The sequence below is a fragment of the Phocoena phocoena genome, chromosome 18, assembly GCF_963924675.1.
Source record: "Phocoena phocoena chromosome 18, mPhoPho1.1, whole genome shotgun sequence".
Classification (NCBI taxonomy): Eukaryota; Metazoa; Chordata; class Mammalia; order Artiodactyla; family Phocoenidae; genus Phocoena; species Phocoena phocoena.
The window spans coordinates 70,855,814-70,877,567 of NC_089236.1; the positions used below are offsets into that span (position 1 = coordinate 70,855,814).

The 21,754-nt window shown below is 39.6% G+C and overlaps 1 protein-coding gene across 2 annotated transcripts in view; it reads right to left on the bottom strand.

Annotated features, from left to right (window-relative positions):
* The window catches only part of NALCN (sodium leak channel, non-selective), a 277,231-nt gene that overhangs the window by 73,642 nt on the left and 181,835 nt on the right, over positions 1-21,754 (bottom strand). For both annotated transcript variants that reach the window (XM_065895809.1, XM_065895808.1), the window contains 2 exons: positions 5,361-5,497; positions 3,929-4,067 (listed from right to left, as the gene is read on the bottom strand). In XM_065895809.1, coding sequence (XP_065751881.1) covers positions 3,929-4,067; positions 5,361-5,497 — 276 coding nt within the window. The remainder of the gene's footprint in view (positions 1-3,928; positions 4,068-5,360; positions 5,498-21,754) is intronic.

The window sequence follows — 21,754 nt, forward strand, 5'->3', positions numbered from 1 at the left end:
TTGAGGACAGAGTGAGTTGCTTTTATTAACAGGGTTACTGGAAAGCCAAGTTCACATCTCAGTTCATGCAAGCACTCTACTTAAGGAATTGAGGGTTTAATTCCAATAATACAGAGGGAAAAAATGAGTAGAAAACCACTGCCCGATTCCCTTCTGCTTGGAAACTAGTAAGACTCCTCGGAAGATCTGCAGGTTTATCCTTTAATCAGGAGGAAAGGGGACCCCTTGAAGATGCCCACGGGGGTGTAAGGGAGTGGAAAGGGAAAGAGATGTGGGAACTGGCACTTGGGAATGCCTTTTCTGTGGGGTTTGGAAGGACACCCCAAGGGAAAAGAGGGACCACACTGTTTGCTGTCTTTTTCCTTTAGGATCTGAGCAAACCACACAACGCTTTAAAGATGTTACAGTTTTGTTTGCTCATTGCTTACAGAGAAGGACAGGTATTTTAAACTATGTGATAAAGGTAATCAGACAGGGCTATTTTTAAAAACATGGTCTTTGCAAAGTGAGGTTGCCATGGGAATTCCTTACAGTTGTTCAAAGCCAGGGTAATTACTTGAGAAAATCTTGCCTAACATGTGCTTTTGTGTTTCCACGTTGCTTAATCAAACAGCTCCACCTCCACCCCTCCTGGCTTTTGTTGTCAGGTTTTCCCCTTAACTTGTGATGTCCAGGTTCCTGAGGACTCAGTGTTTTCCTTGGCAAGAGAAAAGTGAGTCCCTCAAGTATAGAGGGTGTCAGAAGTTTCTTCCTGACAGGTAGTCGTTAAGAGAAAACTTTTATTTTATTGCTCCTTTGTTCACATTATTAGAATCACCAAAAGCCAGCCTCTCTTTTTCTTTTGATTTCTTACTACTCTTTGGGGAAAACAGCCTCTGTTTGCAGGGGGCCAGGAGAGTTTCTTCACGCAGAGTGAAGGACCTTGCTGTCCACTTGATAATGACTCGTATTTCCAAAGGCAACTGGGATGTAATAGAAATTTGCAAGTGCTTCCCGAAAAATACTTTATCAGGGGAGCTAACGGTGGTGTGGTCTCTGTTCAGGATTTTTCTCGTGTGTTTGTGTATTTTTGCTTTTAAGTGGCTTTGGGGTTTCTTAAGAAAAATGAAAAAGGCTTGCCGTATTTAAAAATACAGATACCAGACTGCTTTCTCCTCGATTCCTACTTCCCTTAAATCCTTACCACTGAAATTCATTGAGTGGAATTCTCTGTTTTGGGTTTCCCTGGCCCAAAGCCCTCAAGGATGACAGATCATTAGTATTTATAAAGAACGCCAGGAGCTCAAGCTGGAAACGGGATGGTGAAAGGAACTGTTAAGTCTACTTTCCTAGCAGCCTGAGAAAAGTCAAAGCTTTAAGAATGGGTGGCAGCATGGTAAGTCTTTTTTGCTGCTGCCCCAACAGGGTAGCTTCTGCTGAGATGAAGAGAAACTATGTTCCCTATGTGCCCCTTTCCAGATGCTGAAGGCTGTAAAAAGATAAACAATATTGTTCTAACTGTGGTTTATCTACATATGGCCAATGAGCCTGACAGGGGATGAAGGGCAACTTAACCATGGCCGATCACTGTCCTTGTATAAGACCATGTATTGTGTGTTTGAATCAACTGACTTTATAGATGGGGGACGGCCCACAGTCTCCAAGAAGTTCTAGTCTCTTTAGAGCTGAGGGACTTGGATCCCGCCCCCAGGATCAATGTCTTTGCTAGTTCATTATATTTTAGGGGATTATGAGAGAGACAAGTGTAAGATAACAGAATAAAGCTATAATTGTTATATTACTTTCAGTTAGTTAGAAATAACTGTTAAATGAGAATATAAAAAGAAGCCACAAACACAGAAGGATGAAAAGTCCCCTTAGACACACCCCCCATCCCACTCACCTGCTAAGAACCTTTTTATTTATTTTTTCTCACCAATTTCAAAATATTCTGTTCAGGAAATGTAAGAGACATCATCTTTTCCCTTGTAGAGAGAAAATTAAATTTCACAGACTAAGATTTTAATTTTGTATTTCCAGTGGGATATCGTTACTCGGGATTTAAAAAAGCAAGTTGTGGATTTGCCATGTTGGGCATCCATGATATCGACTCTTGGCACTCTTCCTGGAGAGGGCTGGGTGCAACCTGAGCCCAGACTGGGGCTTCACTGCACACCCTCTGGCTTAAAGTTCTGCCTTTGAAATAAATTTAGAAAATAAGCCATCTGTGTTCTCATGTGTAAAATGCAATTTCAGAATGATTGTCTGAAACCAGGCCATTATCCTCCCACTTGCTTATCCACTAACATAGAAACTTTTTGCTTCTATGCCTTGTGCACAGTATTGCACAAACACAACTATGGGGAAGGGACATGACAAGTCTAGTGACAATTCTTTTAGAAGAGTACAGTCTTCTGAACGTCTTTAAGGAGAGGTAACAGTATTGCGTGCGTGTGCCCCTCTCCACACACATTTCATGATTGTTTCACTCAAACTTTAAAAGCAAAGGATGATCTCAGTTGAAATCAAATTAGTGGCCTGAAAGATTAAGCAGAACAAATATTTCAAAACACAGAAGAAAAAGAGAGATAACAATCATAAGAGAAAAGTAGGGGGAAAAAAGAAGCAGATGGAAAAGTAATAATTGAACAAATAATAAATGAAAATTTCTTATATTCTTAGTTGGCAAACTGAAAAGACTCCCCAGTTTGGGCAGTTCTGATGATAAAAGACATACAAAGTATATCCTGGTAAAGTTTTTGCACTCCAAGGAGATGTAGAAAGTCTTACAAGCTTCCCAAGAGAAACCAGAAAACCAACCAACTACCAAAGAAAAACCGAATTACTTTCACATGGAAAAAAAAAATGACATTGGCATCAGACTTGTCATCTACAATCTTGGAATCTCTAAAACAGAGGAATAACATCTGTAGAAAACAGAAAGAAAAGAAATAAATGAAAATTCTTGAGTGAGAAGAGACACACTATAAAGGAAATCATTATCATCATAATTGAGAAGAAAATCACTCAACTACAGCAGAGAAACAAGGAATCAGGGAGTGATAAAGGGCAGAAGTTCATTTCATTTGGGGAGGAGATGGGAGAAAAGGAGGAGGAGAGGAATAAGTAAAGGTCCTTTGCAAGGGTAATTTTTGGAGAATGGGGAGAAACAGAATCTTGGAGCATGAAGGAGCTGCTATTTTATTTTCACATGATAATAGAGAAATATGTATTTGATGATAAGCCATAGAAAAAAGGTGGCAACAATTTAAAGGATTAAAATAGAAACTAGGACTTTCAAAGAGAAATACTCGCAAGTGAATTAGATGCTTTTGCAAACAAACTCTAATGTGTAATCTCTTTCACAAACTCTGCTATTGATCTTTCATTTTCTAACTGTAGAATCTGGGGGATAAAAATTCCCTATCTACTTTTCAAATGATAAAGACATAGGTAAATCAGAACATGAATAAGATAATGTGCCTAGAGATAATTCCTGCCACAGGCCTTAGTAAACTCAATAAATGACAGTTATTTGGACTAATTTTAGAGAAACTTGGCTCTGGTTAGTCTCCCTTGCATAATAACTGGAATAAGTAAGGTCTCCTGCAGAAAGTAATGTACAGGCCACCATTAAACCTGGGCTGAACTTGAGAGCTCAGAGCCCTTCCTTCTGTACTTGAGAAAATGCAGGTTTGGGGAGGCTTTTGATCTATTGGAAGTCACCGGGCTGCCACATGGCAGGGCTCAAAAGCTAACCTGTAGAAATGCAAATTTTAAATTAACAAATTTACAAATGTTAGGTTTAGTAATTTCTCCAACCACTAAAATTATTTTTTTCATTATTCTCCTGAGACATTAGATTTCAGGACCCCACCCAGTTACTTGGTTCTTTTCTCTAACACACAGGCTGAAGAAAAATCTGGTTATTTGAGACAGTGATTCTTACTTTTTGGTCAATGTACTTGTCCTCAATCGCAGACCGTTTGGAGTGATCACAGGATGAGGAAGAGGTAGATGGAAGGCTTCGTAAGAGGCAGCAGGTGTCCTGTTGCTGGCGATCAATAAACTGCTTCATGAAACTTTCCCTTTGCAAAAGAAGTACACATTATGTCAAGCATTATTAATGGAATGGAGCAAGGGATGGCATTTTGCAATGATGGATTTGCCCGAGCTAAGATAAAGCAGTGGCAAAAGTTCACAGAAAATAGGACATGTCACACCAAGAGGTGTTTAGATTTAACTACACATATAATTTGCAAAATGGTGAATTCAGAGAAAAATTCCTGAATCTTCAGTTATTCCTGTTTTAAAAAACTCACGTCCCTGAAATTACTTTTAAGCAACAATATTCAGTAATTAATGGTATCTTTTAACTCCTATTGTGGTAATAAGATACTTTTTTTCCCCTCTAAGACTTGGAGGAATTAGTTCATCTCTCTGAACTTTCATTTATCATAAGAATCTTTTTAGAGATAATTTTACATTTAAAGACTCAAAATAACTCAAAAGAAACTTACTTCATCTGATCTTTAAGGCATGGGGAGAATTCAGATAACATCTTTTCAATAATCACTAATCTTGAATCTAATTTACGGCTCTTTTATATATGTCATATTTTTCACATTAAAAAAATTTTTTTAATCAGAATTGCAAATATATTTTGATTTGAATTTTAAATATTATGGCACCACATCCAGTCTCATGCTTTTATAACCTCCCCATAGAATTGTTTTAAAACTAGTTACATAAAAAATGTCATTTTTGATATTATTCTGGTTCTACTTGTAATTTTTGAGCTATAACTGGAAGAATTTCCTTTAATTATTAAAAATAAGCGTTTTGAAGCATCTTCAGTGCAATTGTTTAACTTGAGGGCAAAGTGGTAGAAAATCATATTAGTATGAGTGCAAAACGCCATGGTTCTTCTTCTAAAAAATGGAAGACAAATTATATTGCACCCAGACATGGCATTCTAAACAAACGCTGTCACAGCAGTCTGGACACCTGGCCAGTGGCAGTTTCTCCATTTCCTTTTATCCTGACATGGTTGAGGGTCAGAGGCCAATGTCTACGTGCATCTTTGTAAGCTGGACCACCTGTGCCAGTTACCTGTGAAGTCAAACCCCCGAGGGGCCATCTCAGGGCGAAGCAGCGGTCAGCAGCCGTCTTGCCCAGGCTAACACACTTGACTCTGCTCTGGATGTATTGCTTAAAGGGGTCAACGGTTTTAAAACAGAGGAAGACAGAGTACCAGTATGGATAATAACTTAAAAATAGAAAGACACCACACCCACATGAGTTTGAAAGGGCTGAATCAGATTGAAGATGAATGTTTTACAGTGTATTTGAGATATACAATTAAAGAAATACTTTAATACCTGATTTTAGGAACTGTAAAATCTGAAGGAAGCTTTGAGATTTTCACCATTTGCGGTCTGTTTGGAAATTTTTCAAAGATTCGAAGTCGCAAAGGGAGCTTTTCTTTGGTGTCTGCGTTTGCTTCACTTTGCTTTAACTAAAGAAAAGAATAGAAAGAAGGGGGGAATCTTTAGTAATGTAAGTCACAGTCTATCAGAATTTTTGAATCAAAGGAACAATGAGTTATTACATGAAGGAACGGTAGATGGCAGTAAAGCCCTACCAAGTATATCTTGGTCTCCTGCCTTACTCTGAGTGTTCAAAGTCTGAGCACAGGGAAAACAAAAAGAAAACTAAACAAAAAACTAAACCAGAAAAAAACAATTAGAAGAAAAATGTATGTTATTTTATTCCCAAACATAATCCCCTTTCCATACGAAACATAATTTTTTTTATCATTGACTGACTTATTATCACTAACATATTTAAACACCAAAGTGTTTTATAAATATGTGTGTTAGAATTAGAAATCAAAAGAATGAAAAAAGAAATGAAAATCCTAAGTGGTGATATTTGAAAGGGGGAAAATGTCAAAGAAATTGATCATTTAGCCTAGCAGATTCATGAAAGAATAGCTCAAAGAGAAACAACACATTTGGTACATAAAGACAGAGTTCTCTATGTAGTTGTAAAGATGCTTGGGAATTATTCAATTACGTGCCATGAAATATCTGGGAATTGACAAGCAAATGGTTTTATTATTTATTTGTTTGTTTATTTATTTCTATAAGTTTGTTTTTATATTTTTACAGTTTAGGTTTCACAGAAGCTGAGGCTTTACATCACAAATGCTGAGCTAAGAGGTCAAAGATTACTTTAGTTCAGTCAGTCTTTCTTTGTGGGGTTATGGAAGCACGTTTCAAAAGGTACCAGCTTCTTACCCCCTATGGGGTATATGCTTTTTTTTTTTTTTGAAAAATGTTGGATATATATTTCTTGATTTATAAAAAGTGTTCACAAACTAATTTTGGAAAAGACAAATTCACAAAATTATACAACTGCTTCAAAATTAATGAAAAGATGCTCAAACACAAATACTTATAGGTACTATAAACACACAAATAAAATTATTACTTTTGCATATCAGACTATCAAAAGTTAAAAAATGTGAGGTTATGGGGAAATGGGAATTTTTGTTGATATAAAATGGTACAACTTTTTCAGAAGGCAATGTGATAATATGTTTTAAAATGTTAAAGATATGTCTACTTTGATCCAGCAATATCATTTTTGAGACTTTATCTTAAGGAAATATTTGAACAAACGGGCAAAGACATAAATACATGGCAGGGACTTCACTGGCAGTCCAGTGGTTAAGACTTTGCCTTCCAAAGCAGGCGGTATGGGTTCAATCCTTGGTCAGGGAGCTAAGATCCCACATGTCTTGTGGCCAAAAAACCAAAACATAAAACAAAAGCAATATTGTAACAAATTCAATAAAGACTTTAAAAATGGTCCACATAAAAAAAATCTTAAAAAAAAAAAAAGTACATGGCAGTTCAATGCTACTCTGTCAGTAATATTAAAAAAATTAGAAATAAACTAATAAACTAAACACTTATCCCCAGTAAGGACTGGCAAAATAAATTATGGTACATTCATGCAAAAAGACTCTATGAAGCTCTTATAATGGATGACATAGATCTATAAATCTTAAATCTTATAAATCTTATAATCTGTGTGTGTGTATATGTGTCCTTAAAAAGTAGATAATATAAAAGAGTACATATTATGAGACCTCATCATTTATATATAACAAATCTGGAAGGATATATTCCAACTGGTAATAGTGGTTATTTCTAGGGGTAAAGAAGCAGAATTATGAAATTAGTTTTCTCTGGTTTGCTCAAATTACTTAAAATTAACATATATTAGCATATATTATGAGAAAACATATTAAAGATATTTCCATAGCATTAGTTCCATGATTACCTCGTTAGTTATCAGAAAGCTGCAATTTATAGAGATAATATATATCTTTAAAGACTTACTTGAGGCATAAAGTACATTAGCTTATTTTATTAAAATAATATTTTAAAATATTAAAATAACCAATGTTATTTTAATTAAAAACAAAACTTTAAATATTTGTTATTCTTGGGACTGGTCAACGCATTTCTATTACAGTATGACAAAATATCCCCTAAATATCATGACAAGGGGGTAGATGCTTTTACTTTATTTTGTTAAATTAATTTTTATTGGAGTATAGCTGTTTTACAACACTGTGTTAGTTTCTGCTGTACAGCAAAGTGAATCAGTTACACGTAAACATATATCTCCTCTTTTTCGGATTTCCTTCCCATTTAGATCACCATAGAGCATTGAGTAGAGTTCCCTGTGCTATACAGTCTGTTCTCATTAGTTATCTATTTTACACATTGTAGTGTATACATGTCAACCCCAATCTCCCAATTCATCCCCCCTCTTCCCTCCCACCCGGTATCCATACATTTGTTCTCTACATCTGTGTCTCTATTTCTTATGCTTTTACTTTATAATGACAATCTGTCCTGGATTTGTGGAAAGGTGAGCATGAGAGGCCAAGGAAGCTTTTATAATGAGAAGAGAGGTGGCAGCTCTTCCCTCCTACCATGTGGGGATATTCAAAATGGCCAGAGAGAACACGAGCATTTTGGGGGAACATCCCAAGTTCAATACAATATATGGCTCAGTTGTCCAACTGGTTGTGAGCCCACAGTGAGATTCTACATCCTGATTCCTAGTTCAGGAAACTTGCCTTTTTTTCTTACTCCACTACAGAAACTGTTCTTCCATTTTGGTTTTATATAATATGAACATTTACCTTAGCCATTTGTATATCTTATATAGCTTTGTGAGTCATCTTTGACTTTCTGTCTTTGGTGGTATCTCATTTAGGGAAGGGGCCACCATTGTTCACCACCTTCCTCCCCTCTCCCCCTGACAGGAACACTGACCACGGTGCATTCTTAATAATTTGATGGTTACGATGACAACAGTGCTAAAGAATTAGCTCCCAAAGGCACAGAACAAAAACTGTGAGCATTTCCAGGAGATGCAGGCAATTAGAAAAATGGCTCCACATATAAAGAGATTCATGAGGAAGATACTTCTTTTCCAAAAGTTTATTGCCACAACTAGTAGAAAAATATTTGTAGTGGTAAGGAGAGCACACAGGGGGAAAAAAAAGCAGTTAATATGCTGTCAGACCAAAGAGAAAGGCAATTATAAAGGGCCAAAGACAGGCTGAGAAGACAGAGCATAAACGAAGTATTTAATTCATGTGTCTGCTGACTCATTTATTGATACACCGATGCAGTCACTTATAAATCAAATCCCACAGGCCAGGACTTAGCAGGTTCTGTGCTAGGTTCTGGGGATATAAAAATAACTGAGGCACAGTATTTGCCCTCACGGAACCCACATTATAATGGATAGTTATATAAACAGATAATGACAATAAAATGTAATAGCTATTCTAGCTGAGATATAAACAAAGTGATGTGAACACAAGGTGAGTAGCAAAGAGAGAAATTAGAAAAAAAAAGAAGGAGGTGCCGCTTCTCCTTCCAGAGACTTCTTGGGCAGTGAAATTGCTACACATGATTATATGAGTCAACACTGGGGCTGTAGGCCTGCCGGGACTGGTATGTATATTTTGAGAATTAAATGTCTTCAAAGAGACACAAGGGCAGATGGTATATTGATCAGGACAATGCCATCAAAACAAAAACACGGAGCTCTTTCCTAAAAACTGCTCACGTAGCCCATTCTCTGGATCCCCACCGTGCTTCCCTGGTCAGAGACATCCCCTGGCTCATGCCCTCCCTCCCACCGTCTCGTCATCTGGTTTGGCTCCTCAAATCTATCCTGCATCTGGGTCAGAGTAATCTTCTCACTTTTTGGCTTAAACCCTTCAGTGGGGGTCCACTGCTCCTGAACAAAACCATCAACCTTTAGGTTTTAACACCCAATTCTGTGTTACCTGTTCCTACCTGTCCCTACCTGTCCAGCCTCACCTGGCCCTGTGCCCACACCATGTTCCAGTCATGCCCGCCTCTTTCAGCTCTTCGCAAGTGTCCAGGTCTCTGCCCCAGAGCCTTCGTTGCCCTGGTCCCTCTGCTGGGAGCTCCTCTCCTCCCCTTTCTCTCTTGTTCTTCATGAACTTCCACTTGCTTTTCTGATTTCAGTTCCACCAGAAATCCCTCTGAGAAGCTTCCTCTCATCAACAAGGTCTTCCTCTCACAAGCTCACAGCATATTGGGTTGGACCAAATGAAGTCGCCATGTTCGTGTAGGTCAAAGCAGTCAAAATGGGCAATTTCTTATGGTTCAACCTAACACTCACTGTACTAGGTTCCTAGGACTGTTGTTAACAAATCATTATAAGATCAGTAGCTTAAAACACAAAAATGGATTCTCTTGGTGTTCTAGAGGCCAGAAGTGCTAAATCAGGGTACCAGCAACGCCACATTCTCTCTGAAAGCGCTAGGGAAAAAATCCTTCCTTCACTCTTCCCAGCTTCTCAGCAGTCTTTGTTGTTCCTTGGTCTCTGTCATTGCTTAGCCCTCTTCCCTGTGTGTTTCTCTATCTGAATCTCCCTCTCCTTTCTCTTACAAAGACACCAATCATTGAAATTAGGGCTTGCCCTAAAGCAATATGATCTTAACTGATGACATCTGCAAAAATCTAATTTCCAAATAAGGTCCCATTCTGAGGTTTCTGGTAGACATCGATTTTGGGGGGACACTATGAAACCCACTACATGGAGCATTATTTGAACTTATATTGTATGACTTGAAACTCTATATCTGTTCTTCCTGAGACTGTAAACTCTTGGAGCACAGGGATCGTGTGGGAATTTTTCACTATTCCATATCCGGGGCCTGTCAGAATATTTGACACAAAGTAAGTTAAACAAATATTTGTGTAATAAGTAATTAGATCAGATGGCAGAACTAAACTCTCCAGCAGATAACTGGGAAATAAAAGAAAGGATTTTAGGTATATTCTAATGGATGGAGAGACAAGCAGAAAATATCTTTCCCAGTTGAATAAATTTGTTGGTGTGAAATATCGGTGTCCCTAGATTCACAGAATAGAATAAAATTATACTCTGTGACATTTAACCTGAACGTATGTCTGCCACTGATGAACAGATGAATGTTTAGAATAAGTTTACACGTAATATTTTGTAACATTTAATCAACTATCCTAGAACATAATGTTTAACAGGTGTAGGTTACCAGTATTAAAAAATAATCCCCATGCCTATATGTTTTTAAAATGGAACTCATCTCATTCTAACTTGTATTAGAGTTATACTCCCCAAAGCTTGTAAGCTCCTTAAGGGCAAGATTCCACTTCTAATTTACTTTTATCGCACCTTTTAGAGAGTAGAAATATAATAACTGTGACTAAATGGGTCTGAACTAAGCATGAGTTGATCATTGCACCTTAAAACTGCAAAGAGCAGGTGAGAAGCTCTTTCGATGGCTCAGAAGGTTCTTCAGGATCCTGCAAGCCATCCTCTTGACTATCAGGCATTGCTGCCCCGTAAATATGCCAAATGGGGTAATTAAAATAGAGAAAGGTGAGTGGCTGCTGGAATGGCAGATATGTCCACTTTCACTGCTGAGGCACTGACACGCATCTTCTACCCGAGGGAAGGGGCCTCCTTCCGAACACCAGTGCTCTTCCGGTTGTTCCCAGATAAGCAGCATCAATGAGGGATGAACATACACACACTCATCAGCTGGGCAAATCCTCTCCTGGGTGTATACCTCCTGGACATGTGTGCACGCCCAGCACAACTACACCCTCCCAAGCCCACAGCAGTGCCACCTGCAAGAGTCCCAAACTTAAACTCTTCAAGTGCCCATCAGCCCCTGACTGGAAGAGCAAATTGTGGTCCACTGAAACATCTGAGTCAACGAACAACATCCAAGCACAAAACTTGGGTGAATTTCCCAATAGAACAGTGAGTAAAGGAAGCCAGACAAAACAAGAGTACGGACTGAATGATTCCATATATCATTTATATATATTCCATTTATATATACAGGCAGCACTAGTCTATCTGCTTGGTCCCAGGAGAGCGTTTACCCTGGGGTGAGGGGGAAGCATGATGACTGGACAGGTGTACGGGGAGGGGCTTCTAAGGTACAGTCAATATTTCTTGATCTGGGCACTGGGGGGGGGGGTTCAGTTTGTAAAAATTCAGCAAAATGCCTCTTTCTATAAGTATATTATAGTTTAGTAAAAAGTTTTCTTCTTTTTTTAAGGGCAGATGATGCATTTGAGCACAATCATTTAATTCTTACTTCACTGCTATTAACCTCCATAACCTTCACCATTGCTTCTTCCCCAGCCCATGATCATGACTGAGCTACAAAAAGAGAAGAAAAGAAGAAAGCGCAAGATGGGATTAGAGAGTGTGTGTGTGTCGAGGGGCTGAGCGGTGGAAGGGGATCAGGAAGCCAGGATAAACGGAAGTACTTCATGGTATTTTGAAGCCACTATAAAGTTTCTTTAATATGTGATAAAATGGTATTCTAGCTTTTATCCAAATTCTTTCCCCTTCTGCATGTAAGCACAGATTTTCCAAGATTAAATTTACTTTGATGCAAGTGAGGGAATAACATGGATTATATTGGATATACTGGATAATAATTTAAGATCATTATACTGTATCACAAAAGCTGACCTACTAACATATAGTAATTGTAATCGTAAATTTCCACTTAAAAATTATTTCAAAGGTTATGATTCTTGAACGGAAGAAAAGTAGCACAGAGAATCCCAAGATTTTATTGTCTTTACTGAAAAACCTAATGTAAAGAACAGTCCGAAGGAAGGAGGAGGCTTCAACTGAGCGTGAAGTCTGGCTGTAGCATATAGATCAGATGATAGCTTTGCAACTGACTCACATGGTTTAAAAAAAAAATTTGCAAAAAGGAAATTAGAATCAAAGGAAAAAATTTCAAACCTTGAGCTTTAAAAAATATAAATCATCTCAGCTCAGTGCTATTCTATGGCTCAGCATCTGTCTTGCTGAGATATCATTACACATTGGGTGGCTGAAAGGCTTTTCCTTTACTTGTGCTTCTCAAGAGAGTTGGGAGTAATTGGTCTGCACGACACACACCCCGTTCTGCCTCATTGCTTAAATCTGCCATATTTCAGCCTGGGCTTTCTGCTGTTAAAATATTCAAGCATTATTCAGTTTCAGTTCCGTTCTGAATACTGCAACAAATAATTGAAGGATTACCTTAAATAAATTTTTTTGGTAATTTTTGGTGTGATTTTCTAAAAGAAAACAATTTAAAAAGCATTCAGACTTGGAAAAGATTCTCATTTGAAAATCTAGTCCATTCTGGCTTGGAAAATGTGCAGAGATCTGTGGGTTAATGTAACTGAAGAGTGGTTTTTGACTCCTCCACATATGAAAAAGGACCACATTCCGTTTAACCTGGAGAAGGGAGTTCCTCAGTGTTATCTGAGTCAATTAAGGCTGAATTCTCTTTGCTTCTTTTGTTTTTTTGTTTTTATTTTTTTTGTCTGCGTTTGGTCTTCGTTGCTGTGTGCGGGGGCTACTCTTCGTTGCCGTGTGTGGGCTTCTCACCGCAGTGGCTTCTCTAGTTGTGGAGCACAGGCTCTAGGCGCGTGTGCTTCAGTAGTTGTGGTACGCAGGCTCAGTAGTTGTGGCGCACGGGCTTAGTTGCTCCGTGGCATGTGGGATCTTCCTGGACCAGGGATCTAACCCGTGTCCCCTGCATTGGTGGGCAGATTCTTAACCACTGTGCCACCAGGGAAGTCCCATATCTTTGCTTCTTTACATAATGGCTTTTGCTGGTTTTTCTAGATCTGTACATGACTCAGTAATTCAGAATGGAGACTCTTTCTAAAGCATAAACTACTATTTTTCAAGGAAGTTTCTCTTGCTATTTTGCACCTGTGATTCTACAACCCGAGCTGCAGATGACCTATCTGGAGTAATGATCAAACATGCTGGTTTTTATTAATATCTCTATGTTACTATAAAACCTTGACATACAAATATGTATAAGGGATACTTCTTACTAGCCTATTGAATCCAATAAAGAGTTTCTTGGAGGGGAGAACCTTTCCTTTTTCCTTTGTGCAAATGTCCCTTAGCTACATAATTGCATGTGAGACAGCAATACTGTGTACTTTAAAAATGTTTCCTTTAAAAAGTGTTGAAGTCGTCAGGTCATTAGTTAGGGTCAGTGTCAGGCTGTTAGTTAGGGTCAGGGTCAGGGCAATAGGGCCAAAAAGGAGAAAAAAAGTGTTTAAGTCACTGTTTTTTCCTTCTTTTACAAAAATCTTCAATAAACCCTGTACCTTCCAACTTCAAATTGGAGTTTTCTGGATATAAATTGGAGGGCTCATTTCTTGGTTCGCATCTGGGCCATAAAAGCTACATTTATTTGTGACAGCTGGCACCCCAAAGTGTTCAAGGTAATTTCATAACTTCAGCTGATCAGTGGCATTTCCTCTTCCACCTCTCTCAAGAAATTCAGAGCTGTTACTCATTCCCCCTTACAGCCTGACCCCAAAGAAAGTGGGGAGAGGTGATGTTCTTGGAGGAGCTGGGAATTAAGTGGCTGTTCTTTGCCTCCTGGTTTGGGAGGCCAGCAGCACAGATGCATTTACACCATCTTATGACATCCCTAAGCTGTACAGGCAATGTTCACTTTCATGCTCTTGTTACAACACTGAACCTAAGACCTTACAGGCTTTCAATGTCCTGCAGAAGGTTCTTTGGGCAGTAATGTAGGTACTATCTGCAACAACCCTAAGCTAGCAGAAAATGTTAACAAGACAGTAAAAGAAAGAAAACTATTAAAAAACCAGAATACCAAATGATGTTGAACAGTTGTTTTTCTTTACACTATTGTCCCTTAAAATCCCACTAATGGAATGAATGGTTTCCTTGAGATAGTAGTAACGAATACAGTTTGCTTTTGCATGTTTTTTCCTCTAGGTCCAAACACCTCTATTTTACATCGTGATCTGTCTTGCGTTATTCAGCCGAGACACAGTTGTTTCCATTAGGGAATTTACTGAGTCATAGAAACTTTTTTTTTTTTTTTTTTTTGTGGTACGCGGGCCTCTCACTGCTGTGGCCTCTCCTTTTGTGGAGCACAGGCTCCGGACGCGCATGGCTCACGGGCCCAGCCGTGCCGCGGCATGTGGGATCTTCCCGGACCGGGGCATGAACCCTTGTCCCCTGCATTGGCAGGTGGACTGTCAACCACTGCGCCACCAGGGAAGCCTGAAACATTTTTATTACGATAAAAAATGCATTTTTTGCTCCAATTCAAATGAAATTATATTAGAGTTCCATGTAAACTAGATGTTTGGTTCTTGTTATGAGATGAATATTCAGTAAGTAATAGAAAAAAAAAAAAGCCCAGACCAAAGGGAATTCAGAATATACACTTTTGTGCACTCACATAATTGTCCTCCTTGTTTTGCGTTAGAAAACACAGGAGATAGCATAATGCATCAGTAAAAAAGTAAGAAGATGTAGATTTAAATTTTTGTTCCATTTTATAATCCCTTAACTGCTTTGGATTTCAATGTTCTCAAATGAAAAATGAGGATCTTCACTCTTTTATATAAATGCCAGATATTTAAGAGAGATGGGGTATTGCCTGTAATTTGAATTACTCAAGGGAAATGTGCTATAAAAACCAAAGCTATCACTGAGCCACAGCAACTGCTGGCTCGACGTGAAAATGGTCTCATCTCAGTGAGGGGGCTAAACGGAGAGCATGCCGCATGCGCGCTGCCGACCCCTCCTCCCTCTAGCCTGGGCCTGCCTCACCCTTTCCCACTCGCTCCAATTTCTTCCCCTTCGCTACGTTGATTGAATTATTTTCTCAAGATTCTTGGTTTAAAAATTGAAAATAGAGAAAGGCAAACATTTCTCCTCACCTTGTGTCCTATCCTATTCTCCCTCCCTTTTCAAACTTGCTTCTTGAAGCTTGCTTACCGTGTACGCAACTCCTCAGCACTAACTTCCCCTCGTCCACTCCCTCTCGGGCCCCAGGTCTCTCCCACCACCTCAGTGGTCCCAGGCTGCTGAGTCCAGTGGCACTTGGACTCACTATCACTCCTGAAACCCTCCCAACTGGGTTTCCATTGTAGTCCTGTCCCTTTAAATCTACCTTAAAGAACACCTAAGAAAGAAACACCACCTTGTTCCTGGGCCTTAAAGTAATTCAAGGATGGTCAATTACGTGTAGAATAAATTCTGCTCAGCGTGGCTTAAAGTATCCCCTCATGCCTTGCCCTTTATACTCTAACAATATTGGTTTGTGAGTCCCTCCCACAGAGTACCATTTGTGCCTTTGAACATACCGTCCCCCTGCCTGCAACACACTTTCCTTCCACACTTGGTTAATTACAATACTTCCTTCAAAAACCATCTCTTCTAGGATAATTTCTCAGAATAACAATTGGTACTTGAAGTAGTAAGCGCGTGCAGATACTCTGCTGAACGCTTTGCTCATTGCCTCATTTTCTAACACTATTTAATCCTCAAAATAGCCCCCTGATGTAGGTACCATAATTAGCTCCATTGTCATAGATGAGGAAACTGAGGTCCAAGGAGCTCAAATCTGCTGCTCGGGGTCGCGCAGCTAGAAGTGGTAAGCGCTGGGATTTGACCACCATCTTTCAGATTCCAGAACTTCAGCTTCTCAACACTGCTGTATACCGTTTCACCAAAACAGCATTTTTAAGCAATAGATGGGTTTTTACTTCTGTAATTTTTTTTTTTTTTTGCGGTATGCAGGCCTCTCACTGCTGTGGCCTCTCCCGTTGCGGAGCACAGGCTCTGGACGCGCAGGCTCAGCGGCCATGGCTCACGGGCCCAGCCGCTCCGCGGCATGTGGGATCTTCCCGGACCGGGGCACAAACCCGTGTCCCCTGCATTGGCAGGCGGACTCTCAACCACTGCGCCACCAGGGAAGCCCCTACTTCTGCAATTTTGCACCTGCTATTTCTTTTATATGGAATGCATTTTCCCACTTTCCTAATAAAATTTGATTCATTATTTTTAGACATATCTTCTCGACCTGGCTCCAACCTGAGTTAGGCACGTCTTCCCCCAGGCTCCCTGGGTCTTCGACCCTAGTGCTCAGGGCTTTGCACTATAACTCCTTAATTCTGTGTATCTCTCCCCTACTAAGCTGACAATTTTTAATTAAGGGCGGGACTCTCTGTGGCCCCATGCCTCACTGTATATTTTTACACAAGAGACAAGGATAACACAATGGTGATGAGATGAAGAACAAAAAAAGGCAGCATCAAGGGTGTCCCACAAACAGGCTGAAGTGACCGATTTGTGGTATTTCTCATCACTTGGTTACCCTTTCCTTAGGCTCTTTACAACGTGCAATCAGCCATATGAACCAGCACAAATGACTTCCAATTTCAGATGAATTATATCACTAAGATGAAGAGAAATGACAAGCCACATCAGATTTTCTATCAGAAACAAAACCATAAAAAACCATTTTGTTCTTGATGAAGTCTATGCTTCCAACTTTATAAGATTAAAAGAAAAATCGTAACTGACTATAAATTCTATACAACATATCTATGGTATAAAGCTTCACAAACATATGAGTCGTTGAACAGGGCAACAGAGCAGCCAATTTATGTCTCTATATAGTGTTATTAGAGTTTACCATAGAAAATTCTTAGCCTGTTTAAAAAAAAAAAACCTCTTTATTTTGAAATAATTTTAAATGTACATAATAGTTGCAAAGATAGTACAGAGAGTTCCTGTACACCCTTGACCCAGCTTTTTCTTATGTTAGTATCTTACATAACCATAGGACATTGATCAAAACCAAAAAATTAACCTTGGTCAAATACTTTGAACCAAAATGCAGAACTGCTTAGGAATTCCCCGGATTTTGCAAGAATGTCTTTTTTTCTGTTTCAGAATCCCATCCAGGATTATACTTAAGTCTCATCTTGTGTTTTACCTGCCTCAACTCTAGAATCAGTCATTTCTCCAAAGAATATTGATTTGTTTTATTGGAGAATGGTTTTTAGAAACGAAAATTTTAGGACTGGGTTTTCTTGATGTTACTGGCATGTCACTGCTTCTAGCCTCGCCCAGAGGAAAGACCTAGGAAATATATGTATGTATATGAGCCCTTGTATACACACATATCTATATTTAGTATCTACTTACTATGTTTGTATCTTATGTAACCATAGAGCTGTATATATGTATCCACCCTTGTATCCATGTATCTATCTATGTATCTATGTCTATATATCTACTGATGTATCTACGTATCTTATGTAACCATAGAGCTGTATATATGTATCCACCCTTGTATCCATGTATCTATCTACGTATCTATGTCTATATATCTACTGATGTATCTACGTATCTATATATCTATTTATGCATCTATGTATCTATCTATCTTACAATAACTGAGTTCATACTGATACTCCTATTCCAATTGCCAGAGGGTTCATTCTGGCATCTTTCCTTTGCTTATCTGTAACTTCCTTCTCTGACTGCGTGAAATCTGGCTCTCATTATCTCCATAAATTTCTTTATTTGTTCCACCTTAGTTTATAGATAACTAGTGTCAGTGATGGTATTTACTATAAAATAAATCCCACACTTTAAATCGGAGGTTTGGAAAACACATATTTTGTACTGGAGTCTCCACATTGGGGTCTTGAACTCCCACCCATGCTCTGTCCTCTTAAGTAATTCCTTCTCAGGCAACCATCATGCACTTTCCAAGTATCATTCCTGAGTGTGCCTGTGGTAGATTGTACAGTTGTTCAATTTTGCATACTTTGAGGGCAAAGGGCTTATTAGATGCACTATGACAATTCACACTAACATATTTTATGCAAAACAACATGAAAATAGGGATAACATCAAATAAAATAACATACATATACATTTCTCATTTCTTAGTAATAATCTAAGTCATTCTTTTAATAACAGAGTAAAAAATATTCAATCATCATATGGCTGTGAGTGAGGATGCCAGCCATGCCCCGTCTCCCACTGTGACTCTTACTGAGCAAGGTAGCGGGTAGAATGTAAGGAAAGGCCGACAATGAAACCATCAACCTTCAGTTATGAATAAAGAAAAAGACTGGTTGCCCTTCTTAGGTAAGTTCCATAGCTTTCTGGCCACCTTTGATTATAAAAACATCAGTCCAGGGCAATCCAGTCTCATCTGTGATTCAAGCCTTGCTCCCCTACCCCACCCCAGCCCCACAAGTATGACTTTCTTTCTAGAACTGGGAAGGGGATCTGGTCTCTTCTTTCACATCTCCTTCTTTGGGGTCTAGCTCCTCCAGAGCAGAGGCCAGCGTGGAGAGTTAGGAGAAGAAAGGACTGTCTTAGGAAACCAGCCACATTTCAGGGGAGCCCACTTTGTGGTTTGGTCTGGATCTACCCATCAGTTCAAAGCTGATGGCTTTCTGTATGGCTGACCAGCATTGAGAGGCAGAGATACAAAATTCCAGCCTAAAACGAATGATGTTGACTAGCTGGACCGATCAGATTCTTCTCCCATTGGGAGGTTGAACTTGAGACAGAAAAAGTGTTTATTATTTGTAACAGAACAAACATTTACGTGGGACAAAAACAAAGATGGATTATTTGTGTTTCCCTAAGGCAAAGCGCCAGCATCATTAAGCACCAGCATCATTATTTTTCCTTAAGGCTGCGGTATCTCCTTTCCCCCCACCCTATACAATCTCATCCAGATTTACAACTTCCACTAGTACAGAGCGTGTCACTAGGACTGAAGAATCAAAGAGGGCAGACATTTCTGTCTGTTGTTTTTGCTGACTTACCCCTTGGGCCTAGAACGGTGCCTGGCACATGGCAGGCACTGGATAAACAACTGAGAATGATACGGAACGTCCATATTTGTATCTCTAGCCATCCAGCCCTTGCTCCTAGACTCCAGACCTACACATGCAACCAAGTATTAGGTGTCTCTGCTGAGTCTCAAACCCATCACAAACTCAACATATCCAAGACCGAGTGATGATCTTTTCCCACAAATAAAGTTCTCTGCTAATGTTTCCCGGTTCTGTGAATGGTATCATCATCCATCCAAGGAGATGAACCTGAAACCAGAAGTCATCCTTGAGACTCTCATTTATGTCCTTAAATCTAAACATTCACCAAGTCCCTGCTGATTCTGCTTCCCAAACAGCTCTCCCATTCACACTGCCTCCCATCGTAAGAGCCTACAGTGGCTTCCTATTGTTCTGGGGGCAAAGGGAAAAGTTCTTTTTTTCTTGGCCATGCCACGTGGCATGTGGGACCTTAGTTCCCTGACCAGGGATTGAACCCGCACCCTTGCATTGGAAGTGTAGACTCTTAACCACTGGACCGCCAGGGAAGTCCCCAAGGGAAAAGTTCTTGGCATGTTTCTCAAGGTGCTGCATGGTCTATGCCCCACTTACTTTTCTATACTCACTTTACACCACTTTTTTCTGGGGTCATGCTGAACATGTTTCCTTCTCTCTGGAATGCTCTCCCCTCCCTTTCCCTATCAACACCCCCCATGAAGTTCACGACTGCCCCTCCTTCAGAACTCAGGCAAAGTGTCTCTTTCTCCTTCGCCACTTCCCTGACCCCCATCTGGGTCAAGGTCTTCTAACTCCTCACTCAAATGCCGTTCTTTTCTGCAGAAAGTTCATCTCACATTATAAATATTTATTCACTGCTCTGATTATTTGACTGATGTCCAACTCCTCCATTAGACCCTAAGCTCCATGAGAGCAGAAAATTTAACTGTTTATTCTTATCTCCTTAATGCCTGGCCCAGTGTTTTGCACACAGTAGGGACTCAAAGATTGAAGGAATTGAATGAAGAAGCAAAGAGCAGAAACGTTTTGGGTGGAATAGACAAGTACGTGGGCTTCTCAGAACAAAGAACAGATGGGCTGCTGAAACCTGAGTCCCAAAGGAATCAAAGCAATGGCAACACCTCATGTTGCGTGTATGGGCACACAGAGGACAAAATTCACTACCTCACTCCTGAAACATGTCTGAACGCAGCTACCGAAGAGCCTGTTTGCAATTCAATGACTGCAAGACACTGCAGAAAACTGAAAACCAATTGTCACGTTTTTTTCTTAGAACCATAACCATTTAGTTTCCCGTTGCCTGTGAAAGGATCTGAGAAAAAATAGCGCTGTTGGTGTTTAAAATTTTTGTTCTCGTGATTAAAGAAAGCAAAGTGAGATAGTGTCTCCATGGCTGGGCAGGGGTCTGAGGACCGGGTATGCTGAAGAGTAACCCTCTTGCCTGGTTTGTACACATTTTCCCTCCAAACCTCACTTAAGAAAAAAAAAATCGTAATAAGTCAGGAGCCATCTGATTTTGTAAGAATGCCTTTCTAAGATACTTCAGAATTTAAGAGAAAAAAAAATTGAGAGGTTATCTTGTAGAGTGCTGTGATAAACTGTAATAAAAGTAATTCTGAATTAGCACAATTGACACAACCGACAACTCATCACTGTAAACTTGAACAGTCTTAGGCCCGTCATTTTATGTTTGTTCAATGTCAAGAGAGACTTGAGCTGCCTTATTAACCGTCCTGAGTGCCAGGGGATGAGGCAAAGAGCAAGGTTTCTGAAAACAACAGCCTCTAAAAGTGATCTGGTTTGGGTCAATCACACATAGAATGAAATTTTGGAAGGGCTTAGAGAAACCCTTCTTCCAAGAAAGTCTCAAATTTATAACATTTATTATTATGGGACTTGTTTGATTAAGGGCAAAAGGAACTAAGTCCATCTGTTGAGAAAGCTGTTCTTGGTTGGTGAAAGCTGCCCGCCATCCTGAGAGCACCCACTATCTTTCAGCTCTGTTACTTCCTGGCAGCCAAGAGCAGTCCTTTGTTTTTGAGGCCAGGGGGTGTATTAGTTTCCAAGGGCTGCTGTAACATAGTACCCAAAACTGGTGGCTTGAAACGGCAGAAATTTACTATCTCAGTTTTGGAGGCTGAAAATCCCAAATCAAAGTGTCTATGGGCTTGGTTCCTTCTGGAGGTTCTGAGGGAGGGTCTGTTTCAAGACTTTCTCCTAGTTTCTGGTGACGGTCCACACCCTAGGTGTTCCTTAGCTTGTACATGCATCGCTCTAGTCTCTGTTTCTGTGTGTCTCTCTTCTCCTTTTTGAATAAGGACACCAGTCGTATTGGATTAGGGACCACCCTAATGACCTCACCTTAACTTGATTTCAACTGCAAATGCCCTATTTTTAAATAAGGTCACATTCACAGGTACTGGGAGTTAGGGCTTCAGTATCTCTTTTTGAGGGACACAATT